Raw genomic sequence first — 12392 nt, 5'->3', positions numbered from 1 at the left:
CAGGATTCTGCTTCACTGGCCGCACTATAAATATCACATAGACGTGTGTCGTCCAGTTCACAGAATCCTGTATACGAGGCTTTACCAAGAAAGGAATCTGACTCTGCTCTTACTGTATCAAGGTAGAAATCCCAGGGCTCAGTGTAGTGATATGACATATAATACTTGGGACAATTTTTATTATCCTTCTAATCTCAAATTTTAAAATTATGTCTAACTATAGGGGAGCAGAAATATACTCAGACTGGACCCTGGTGCCTGATGGGTTACAAGGGACTCAGTATAGACGGCCCATAGAAGGACACTGATACACACTAGGCACTGAAGATTCAGCTTATTCATTTTAAGTTAGAAATTATTTCCTTTAGTGGTAAAAGCTGGAAATGCTCCAAAAATTTACTTAAATTTCAGATGTAAGGTGTACTATGTGATTATTTCATGGCAGAATCCATCTCAATACTTATGTCATTACAGACAGAGCTATCATATTCATATCCTGAGTTACATCCTGTATTAGGGCTCGTTCACATGGAGTAAACGCGCCGCGTGTACGGCGCGTGTACGCCGCGTTTTTTTATGGTGCGCGATTACGCCGCGTTAAGCGTTTACTCCGTGTGAACGAGCCCTTATACTCCAGAGCTGTGCTCACTATTCTGCTGGTGCAGTCACTGCGTACATACATTACATTACTTATCCTGTACTAATCCTGAGTTACATCCTGTATTATACCCCAGAGCTGCATTCACTATTCTGCTGGTACAGTCACTGTGTACATACATTGCATTACTTATCCTGTACTGATCCTGAGTTACATCCTGTATTATACTCCAGAGCTGTGCTCACTATTCTGCTGATACAGTCACCATGTACATACATTACATTACTTATTCTGTACTGATTCTGAGTTAAATCCTGTATTATACTCCAGAGCTGCACTCACTACTCTGCTGGTGCAATCACTGTGTACATACATTACATTACTTATCCTGTACTGATCCTGAGTTACATCCTGTATTATACTCCAGAGCTGCACTCACTATTCTGCTGGTGCAGTCACTGTGTACATACATTACATTACTTATCCTGTACTGATCCTGAGTTACATCCAGTATTATACTCCAGAGCTGCACTCACCATTCTGCTGGTGCAGTCACTGTGTACATACATTACATTACTTATCCTGTACTGATCCTGAGTTACATCCTGTATTATACTCCAGAGCTGCGCTCACTATTCTGCTGGTACAGTCACTGTGTACATACATTACATTACTTATCCTGTACTGATCCTGAGTTACATCCTGTATTATACGGCAGAGCTGCACTCACTATTCTGCTGGTGCAGTCACTGTGTACATACATTACATTACTTATCCTGTACTGAGCCTGAGTTACATCCTGTATTATACTCAAGAGCTGCACTCACTATTCTGCTGGTACAGTCACTGTGTACATACATTACATTACTTATCCTGTACTGATCCTGAGTTACATCCTGTATTATACTCCAGAGCTGCGCTCACTATTCTGTTGGTGCAGTCACTGTGTACATACATTACATTACTTATCCTGTACTGAGCCTGAGTTACATCCTGTATTATACTCAAGAGCTGCACTCACTATTCTGCTGGTACAGTCACTGTGTACATACATTACATTATAATCCTGTACTGATCCTGAGTTACATCCTGTATTATACTCCAGAGCTGAGCTCACTATTCTGCTGGTACAATCACTGTGTACATACATTACATTACTTATCCTGTACTGATCCTGAGTTACATCCTGTATTATACTCCAGAGCTGCGCTCACTATTCTGCTGGTGCAGTCACTGTGTACATACATTACATTACTTATCCTGTACTGATCCTGAGTTACATCCTGTATTATACTCCAGAGCTGCACTCACTATTCTGCTGGTGCAGTCACTGTGTACATACATTACATTATAATCCTGTACTGATCCTGAGTTACATCCTGTATTATACTCCAGAGCTGAGCTCACTATTCTGCTGGTACAATCACTGTGTACATACATTACATTACTTATCCTGTACTGATCCTGAGTTACATCCTGTATTATACTCCAGAGCTGAGCTCACTATTCTGCTGGTACAATCACTGTGTACATACGTTACATTACTTATCCTGTACTGATCCTGAGTTACATCCTGTATTATACTCCAGAGCGGCACTCACTATTCTGCTGGTACAGTCACTGTGTACATACATTACATTACTTATCCTATATTACACTCCAGAGCTGCACTCACTTCCTGATCCTTTTCTTTTTGTCTTTTTTCAGGATTGCACCGTTTATGAAACAGAAAATAAAATTCTCCATGTGGTAAGTCACATCCTATGTTCTGCTGAGATTGGTGTCATTCATTGTCTATCCCCATGTCCAGTGATATCCCCACCATTAGCATGTGCCATGTTGACTGGGCAGGGTGTATGTTGGGCCCTCTCTAGCTTTATCAGGGGCTGCAGCTCCTCATTTCATGGCTCATTAAAGGCGCTGCAGCCCCATCTGATCCTGAGCCTGTTATAGGTATTCAATGGGTGTGAACACGTCACAGGTACTGCATCTTATTTCATCTGTAACCTTCTCCATCTCGCAGTTGAGGGTTTATTGCAATGTGTCAGCCTCAGAGATCTGTTTCACCAAATATTTGTGGGTTTCCCCACCAGTTCAATTTTGGTGTAAACTAGAACCACTATTCAGAACTTAGAGTATCAGACCCAAGGGTGGGGGAGGGTGGTGACAAACGGGGACTACATGACAGCATTCTGCAGTCCCTTGACATCCTCTTCATGGGTCTCACGGCTTCCTGAGTGGCCTTAGTGGCTGCCAGAGACTACTGAGGTCTGTAATTGGGGATCGATGGTTCCCGGCAGCCACTGACATTATACAGGACACAAGAAGAGGACACGGAGGGACTGCCCATTTGAGGTGAGTAAGACTGCTTGGTATGTTTATTCACCTTCCCTGCTTATTATTCTCTGGGGGCTAAAGGGACCAAATCCTAAATTTTGGAAAATTGGATCCCGGATTTATTGTTTTACTGCACCTCCCCTGGGCCTCTACTTATTATAATTGTGATTTGTAAATAGCAAATCCCAAAAATATCAGTTTTGAGCCCAAAATTTATCGAACATTTGTAACAAATCTGGGTCATTCTGACCCAAATTGCTCATCTCTTATTGTAGGACATGACATCATACACATCATAAAGGTGTTTTATCAGGTCAGTGCCTAGAAGAGCAAAGGGAACCAATTGTGAGAGTCTTCTCAGCAGCCTATTACGTATCAGCATCTAGAGACTCCGCCCCTGAGGAGCTCTGCTCTAATCTTTATATCATTATCTGTTAATCCAGAATATTTGATAATCCAGCACCTATTAAAGCCAATGAATTCTGGATCTTGTTGTGCATACATGACATGTGTCTGATGTTAATAGACAACTCTGTTAGCCCGATCCCTTTTTGGGCAGCCCGAGCCCCGACATGGCGTCTGATACCTCGCTACTTTGAATATTGTAATCGCTGCCGTTTAGTCTTCATGAAGCAGCTTTATGACATTTAACTTGAGCGAGAAGGCGAGGCATGATTTTCTAAATAGGTGTTATTTTCTGTGTCGCCTGTCATGCGGTGTATTTCCATAAACACATCCAGCTCGCTCATTGTGCGCCGACCCTGAATGTAAACAAACATCTCTCGCTTAAATGGGAAATTCTCCACTCAAGCTGTGTCTTTCTCTCATGCTATAAGAAAACCGCCGCCACCGCTCCTCCTCCTCCTCCTACTCCGCGCTCTTCAGGGTCTGTCTGCCGCTCCACTATTTACACAGCTCTTATACCCTTGTTACCAGCGCGTTGCGTTCTATCTGCAGGAAAAGCGATTAACGCTTCACGTGCCGTGTCACGCTTCACATGCCATCTCCTGTCATTGCATGAGGAAGATAATTACAATAAACAGGGAGATATGACAACCTGACAGTGCAGGCGCTTAAAGGGACCGGGAACGCCTGCGCTTCTCTGCAATTGATGCATTGTGCAGTGTGAGCTCGCCCCTGATCTGTTACACAGGTGATGTACTGAGTGACATCCACCAATAGGAGTCAGTGAATGAATCAGAAGGCTCAGGATGAACAGATTGAGCAATACTGCATGGAATTACGGGAGAACATATAGCATTATAAAAGGAATTTGTCGATATCTGTCTGTCAGCGAGTGCGAGAATTTATTGCGAGTAAGGGATCCGCCAGCACTGGGGTCGGGGGAGAAGATGATGGATCTTTTGATATTTTATTGCACTACTATTTTTGCTTCATTGGGTGGACGAAGCGTCTCATATCTTTGTATTAACTACACTAAACTGCGAAAAAGTGCAATAAGTCATGTCATCCGCGGCGTCTTCTCTCGACAACCGCAATCTCGCCTCAGATATTATTGTCCCACTGAGAAACTGAAGATGGAACGCAGCAGCAACCGGCGGCTCCTCCGACATTAACGCTCTGCAGCGTCTTATTTATATTTTTAATAAAAGTCATTTCCTGCGCTGTGTCCTGCAGAGACGTGGAGAGCGCAGCGGTAATTACACATCACTGGTTATAGGGTGGTCGGGAAACATGGCGTCGCTCACTGCGCCCTCACCTGCTGCGGGTTCTCTGTATCGCTGATGATCGATCATGCGGTTGGCGTTTTTATGGAGATTTTTACACCTTTTTTTTACCTTTTGTTGCTGTTCTTTTTGCTTCATCTCTTAGTTGACCTCAAGTGACTTATCATTAAAGCGCCGACGTCCCGCCCGATGTCCATAAAGCTTCATTATGTAGTAAAGAAGTCCTGCAAATTTATAATCTCTGCTGACAGTGAATGAGTAGTTACAATATATCCAGGTTATAGGTTCCCAGGCTGATATATTTGAGCTGCACTGATACATTATAACAAACTATCAGGACAGAAAAAAGATGGGTGCCACTGCTGCCGCCTTTAGGAAGGAAATGCTACTAAGGATTTGGTTAACGTATGCAAATATACATATGTAAAGCATTTCCTTAAAGGGATTGTCTATTTTTCAATAGATGTGATTGCTTGTATGGTGAAAAGTTATATAATTTTCCAGTATACTTTCTATATTAATTCCTCACAGTTTTCGGGTTGTTCTATCAGTTGTCATACACATCAGGCTGTTCGATGTCTACATGGTTACTGACTGTACCCAAAAGCATCTTACCCTACCCCACATTACTACTAGAAGGGACTGTCCCAAAATATGTATTGATGGAATATGTATGGTGGACCAACGATGGGGCCCTGGCAATGTCTGGAATCAGAGGGTCCTGCACTATAAAGCTAAGCCAGAGGGGACTGCTCCTGCTTTATTGTTGACATATGGCAGTCTGGGTAAAAAATATGCAAATCTATTCTCCAGGATGTATTTAGGAGAACAGTGCACTCTGTACGCCGCCCTCTAGAGGGCAGCATCCTTAACATCATGCATGACTCAGTTAAAAAGTCTAATTAATCATGATGTGGATTTAATTGCCAAATTAGTATTTCTATCCCAAAAGGAACAGATTTCCAGCTATGGACAGCGCTGTTTCGGCCTATTGGGCCTTCCTCAGCATAGCACAGGGATACTGATTTGGCAGAGTGAGAGACTATAGACCAGGGTCAGGGGATAACCGTACACATTAGGGAGGGTGTTTGCCTACATAGGCAGTACGGAGACTTACATGTCATTCCTGCTCCGCTAGGGATTCTGGGTAAAAAAATATGCAAATCTATTCTCCAGGATGTAATTAGTAGAACAGTGCACTCTGTACGCCACCCTCTAGAGGGCAGCATCCTTAACATCATGCATGACTCAGTTAAAAAGTCTAATTAATTATGATGCGGATTTACTGAATGTATCCTAGGCTATTGGTTATCAGGGCCCTGAGAGAGGCCACACTAGGCAGGCTATTGGTTATCTGGGTCCAGGGAGGGTCCACAGTAGGCAGGCTATTGATTATCAGGGTCTGGGAGAGACCACTCTAGACAGGTTATTTGTTATTGGTGGCTGGAAAGGGGCCACACTAGGCAGGCTATTAGTTATCGGGGTCCAGGAGGGGCCACACGAGACAGGCTATTAGTTTTCGGAACAAGGGAGGGGCCACACTAGGCCGGCTATTAGTTCTCAGGGTCCAGGGAGGTCACATTAGGCAGGCTATTAGTTATTGGGGTCCAGGAGGGGCCACACGAGACAGACTATTGGTTATTGGACCCAGGAAGGGCCACACTAGGCAGGCTATTAGTTATCAGGGTCCAGGAGGGGCCACACTAGGCAGGCTATTATTTATCGGACCTAGGGAGGGGCCACACTAGGCAGGCCATTAGTTATCAGTGTCCAGGAGGGGCCACACTAGGCCGGCTATTAGTTCTCAGGGTCCAGGGAGGTCACATTAGGCAGGCTATTAGTTATTGGGGTCCAGGAGGGGCCACACGAGACAGACTATTGGTTATTGGACCCAGGAAGGGCCACACTAGGCAGGCTATTAGTTATCAGGGTCCAGGAGGGGCCACACTAGGCAGGCTATTATTTATCGGACCTAGGGAGGGGCCACACTAGGCAGGCTATTAGTTATCAGTGTCCAGGAGGGGCCACACTAGGCAGGCTATTAGTTATCAGTGTCCAGGAGGGGCCACACTGGGCAGGCCATTAGTTATCAGGGTCCAGGAGGGGCCACACTAGGCAGGCTATTATTTATTGGACCTAGGGAGGGGCCACACTAGGCAGGCCATTAGTTATCAGTGTCCAGGAGGGGCCACACTAGGCAGGCCATTAGTTATCAGTGTCCAGGAGGGGCCACACTAGGCAGGCTATTAGTTATCAGTGTCCAGGAGGGGCCACACTAGGCAGGCCATTAGTTATCAGTGTCCAGGAGGGGCCACACTAGGCAGGCCATTAGTTATCAGTGTCCAGGAGGGGCCACACTAGGCAGGCCATTAGTTATCAGTGTCCAGGAGGGGCCACACTAGGCAGGCTATTAGTTATCAGTGTCCAGGAGGGGCCACACTAGGCAGGCCATTAGTTATCAGTGTCCAGGAGGGGCCACACTAGGCAGGCTATTAGTTATCAGTGTCCAGGAGGGGCCACACTGGGCAGGCCGTTAGTTATCAGGGTCCAGGAGGGGCCACACTAGGCAGGCTATTATTTATCGGACCTAGGGAGGGGCCACACTAGGCAGGCCATTGGTTACCAGTTATATAGAGCTCATATGCTGTTGTTACAGTCTCTCAGTCTGTGGATACATCACTTATCTCTTCTGTCGCCACGGCGCTTGGATTTCCATTTTTCGGCCGCACTTCATTTACACATTGAAGACGTTAAATATTGAGCGCCATCATTCTCAGAGTCGCTGCTCATGGAGCTCAGATCTCTCTGGAAATACATTTACATATCACAAAACCTCATCTCAGCTTCCAGAATTAGAAGAGGGGGTGCTGCATAAGACCTGAGCTGGAACCACTGACAGCAGCGCAGAGTATTTAAGAAGAGCATGCTGATCCTGTACGGAGCAGTGAGGGAGATGACCACCGACCTTAACCATACTCCATATTCCTGTTAGGCCTCCTACACAAGACTGCAGGTTTTATGACCCCCAATGGCAGATAAAGGTCCGGACACTGTCATTTCTATGGGTCTGTACACACAGCTGTAGTTTTGGGGCTTTGTCTTTGGGCTGTAGTGAAGAGCCACAAAGTATGGAGCAGGTCTTATATCTGTCTGTATTATCAGCTCAGTCACGGATGTGTATACCAGTCTGTGTGTCATCCGTACGCTGCACACAGTCATGTACATGAGGACTTATAGCCCCTTTATGATATGAGGCTGCTTTTGCTCTGAAGCACTTAATGCAGCCATGTATGATGTGGGCGCCATATAATGGGGCACATCCCCTCTTGTGCCCGCAGTTCAGTAATCTCTCCCCATTACGCCTCATTATTTCTGCAATTTATCCCAGAGATGAAAGTTCTTCAGATTTCTTCCACTTCCAGAGCGTTTCTTCTCCTCACCGGAGGTGACTCCTGATTCTGCCGCCATCTCATGAATATTCATTCGCCATCATTAATTATTCTTTGTTGTGCTCTGAATTTTTACTTTATTTACTGCGTTGATGGAAATTCGCTAAATGTGGCGATGATGAGACGAGGGGATAAGTGGCGGTGCCTGGAATGAGCAGATGTATGGAGATAATCCGCTGCCTCCCCCCAGTGGGGACCTGATAGAAACCTGTAGTTTATGTCTGATGGGCTCTGTTCACATCAGAATTCGGATTCCTGCTGCTTTTATTGGAACATCATAAAAATAATGGACGAGGGGCAACACGGTGGCTCAGTGGTTAGCACGGCAGCTTTGCAGTGCTAGAGTCCTGGGTTCGAATGCGGCTAGGAACAACATCTGCAAGGAGTTTGTATGTTCTCCCCGTGTTTGTGTGGATTTCTTCCCACTCTAAAAAGAAATACTGATAGGGGGAAAAAAATGTACATTGTGATCTCTATACGGGGCTCACTATCTACATCTAATAAATAAATAAATAAATAAAAGGGCAGTCCAGAATTAGAGCTAGACCTGGCAGAATTGGGACCCAACAGATCCCACTAAATGTAACTTAAGGCTCCTGAGATCCACTGCAAAAGCTATAGCAGTAACCCTACATGCCTCGTACCATGTAGACTAGAGGTTTATTTTATGGAAAAGAAGGGCCATTGGGGCCCCGTTAGGGTCATGGATCCATTAGCATCTATAACCACCTCCTATAGCTATGTCCCAGAATGGGCTCTGTCTTGTGTCAGCATTCTGAGCTATACTGTCCACCAAAAGATATAATGTAACATCTACTACATTACCTGTACTCAGAGAGTTATCACTGTGTTATCTGTGGTGTTACATAGGACTGCAGGTGACATCTACTACATTATCTGTACTCAGAGAGATATCACTGTTATCTGTAGTGTTACATAGGACTGCAGGTGACATCTACTACATTATCTGTACTCAGAGTTATCACTGTGTTATCTGTAGTGTTACATAGGACTGCAGGTGACATCTACTACATTACCTGTACTCAGAGAGTTATCACTGTGTTATCTGTGGTGTTACATAGGACTGCAGGTGACATCTACTACATTATCTGTACTCAGAGAGATATCACTGTGTTATCTGTAGTGTTACATAGGACTGCAGGTGACATCTACTACATTACCTGTACTCAGAGAGATATCACTGTGTTATCTGTAGTGTTACATAGGACTGCAGGTGACATCTACTACATTATCTGTACTCAGAGAGATATCACTGTGTTATCTGTGGTGTTACATAGGACTGCAGGTGACATCTACTACATTACCTGTACTCAGAGAGTTATCACTGTGTTATATATGGTGTTACATAGGACTGCAGGTGACATCTACTACATTACCTGTACTCAGAGAGTTATCACTGTGTTATCTGTGGTGTTACATAGGACTGCAGGTGACATCTACTACATTACCTGTACTCAGAGAGTTATCACTGTGTTATATATGGTGTTACATAGGACTGCAGGTGACATCTACTACATTACCTGTACTCAGAGAGTTATCACTGTGTTATCTGTGGTGTTACATAGGACTGCAGGTGACATCTACTACATTATCTGTACTCAGAGAGTTATCACTGTGTTATCTGTGGTGTTACATAGGACTGCAGGTGACATCTACTACATTATCTGTACTCAGAGAGTTATCACTGTGTTATATATGGTGTTACATAGGACTGCAGGTGACATCTACTACATTACCTGTACTCAGAGAGATATCACTGTGTTATCTGTAGTGTTACATAGGACTGCAGGTGACATCTACTACATTATCTGTACTCAGAGAGTTATCACTGTGTTATCTGTGGTGTTACATAGGACTGCAGGTGACATCTACTACATTATCTGTACTCAGAGAGTTATCACTGTGTTATATATGGTGTTACATAGGACTGCAGGTGACATCTACTACATTACCTGTACTCAGAGAGTTATCACTGTTATCTGTGGTGTTACATAGGACTGCAGGTGACATTTACTACATTATCTGTACTCAGAGAGTTATCACTGTGTTATCTGTAGTGTTACATAGGACTGCAGGTGACATCTACTACATTATCTGTACTCAGAGAGTTATCACTGTGTTATCTGTGGTGTTACATAGGACTGCAGGGGACATCTACTACATTACCTGTACTCAGAGAGTTATCACTGTGTTATCTGTGCTGTTACATAGGACTGCAGGTGACATCTACTACATTACCTGTACTCAGAGAGTTATCACTGTGTTATCTGTGCTGTTACATAGGACTGCACATTCTCTCGCACTACATGCCGTTGTCACAGTGTATCATGTTCTTATCTATGTTGTGATATTTGTTGTCTTATTTCTGCTTTTCTTGTGTATTTTCCAGTGTAAAACATTGTCGGGTATCTGTGATCACATCATCTCTCTGTCCTCGGACTCGTTGGTGTCGCAGTCGGCTCATCTGGAAGTCGTTCATCTCACTAATATTATGCCAAGCGAAGGTCTGGTGAGTGTCACAATGAACTGAATGTGGGTTATAGATTCAGAATTGTCCTTCCTTATCTACCTCTCTGCTGATGGTGAGAACTGTTTGCATTTATTAGATGATGTGATTGTTGGGTTGTATCAGCATATGGCGGGTTTACATGATGCTTTTTTGCTTACATATTTTAGTTTTTAATTTAGTTTAATGGCCAATAGCGGAGTAACATGTGCCAGACATAACTGCAATAAACAAGAGTGCGCCGTTCTCCATCACAAAAGCACCTTTAAAACCCAGCCATATCCTGATACACTGTAACAAGCCAACAATCACCGCATCTAATAAGTGATAACAGTTCTCACCCTAAGGCTGCGGTCACACTAAGCATCCCCCATTCTGCTTAAAATATGCAAGCAGGACATTTCTCTCCGCTGATTTCAGGCAGAAATACATATAGTCCATGGGGTCTGTGGGTTTCCATGGGTAACTGCTTTTAAGTAGATATAGTTTCCATTTTTCGGATTCCCATGTGGATCTAAGGCTGCATTTACACTACAGAGTTTCGCAGTTTATATGCAACTGCACAAATCTACATTATTAGACAATACAGTCAAAGAACAAATAAGAAAATGTTCATTGTAGAAGAACATGACAATGAAAATACATCAAACTTCCATGTTGCACATCTTATTACATCATGTATTATACTCCAGAGCTGCGCTCACTATTCTGCTGGTACAGTCACTGTGTACATACATTACATTACTTATCCTGTACTGATCCTGAGTTACATCCTGTATTATACTCCGGAGCTGCGCTCACTATTCTGCTGGTACAGTCACTGTGTACATACATTACATTACTTATCCTGTATTATACTCCAGAGCTGCACTCACTATTCTGCTGGTGCAGTCACTGTGTACATACATTACATTACTTATCCTGTACTGATCCTGAGTTACATCCTGTATTATACTCCGGAGCTGCGCTCACTATTCTGCTGGTACAGTCACTGTGTACATACATTACATTACTTATCCTGTATTATACTCCAGAGCTGCACTCACTATTCTGCTGGTGCAGTCACTGTGTACATACATTACATTACTTATCCTGTATTATACTCCAGAGCTGCGCTCACTATTCTGCTGGTGCAGTCACTGTGTACATATATTACATTACTTATCCTGTACTGATCCTGAGTTACATCCTGTATTATACTCCAGAGCTGCACTCACTATTCTGCTGGTACAGTCACTGTGTATATACATTACATTACTTATCCTGTACTGATCCTGAGTTACATCCTGTATTATACTCCAGAGCTGCGCTCACTATTCTGCTGGTACAGTGACTGTGTACATACATTACATTACTTATCCTGTACTGATCCTGAGTTACATCCTGTATTATACTCCAGAGCTGCGCTCACTATTCTGCTGGTACAGTCACTGTGTACATACATTACTTATCCTGTACTGATCCTGAGTTACATCCTGTATTATACTCAAGAGCTGCATTCACTATTCTGCTGGTGTCATATTCTCTGTACATGTGACTCGGACTTCTGGTATCAGGTATTATTTTAGGGGTCCTCTGATTTCTCCATCTCCAGTTGATTCCTGCATTTAGTTAACCCTTTATACTATCATACAGAGCGCCTGTAACCAAACAACTGTTTCCATGACTTCTATCCAGTGACTGATCCGGCCCGGTCGCCTCTTTCACGCTCCTCGCACAGTACCGGTTGTCTGGTTTAATGATTTTATAAGACAGGAAGGATTTGAGGATTTTTTTTCTTTGTTTAGTGAATC

The 12392-nt window shown here is 43.7% G+C and overlaps 1 protein-coding gene across 1 annotated transcript in view; it reads left to right on the top strand.

The window, feature by feature from the left end:
- Positions 1-12392, top strand: part of LOC142184425 (connector enhancer of kinase suppressor of ras 2-like) — a 193780-nt gene that overhangs the window by 119079 nt on the left and 62309 nt on the right. The window contains exons 5-6 of the mRNA XM_075259286.1: positions 2306-2347; positions 10483-10602. Coding sequence (XP_075115387.1) covers positions 2306-2347; positions 10483-10602 — 162 coding nt within the window. The remainder of the gene's footprint in view (positions 1-2305; positions 2348-10482; positions 10603-12392) is intronic.

This window comes from Leptodactylus fuscus, chromosome 11, assembly GCF_031893055.1.
Source record: "Leptodactylus fuscus isolate aLepFus1 chromosome 11, aLepFus1.hap2, whole genome shotgun sequence".
NCBI classification, from domain to species: domain Eukaryota; kingdom Metazoa; phylum Chordata; class Amphibia; order Anura; family Leptodactylidae; genus Leptodactylus; species Leptodactylus fuscus.
This window is presented reverse-complemented; position numbering and strand designations above follow the sequence as displayed.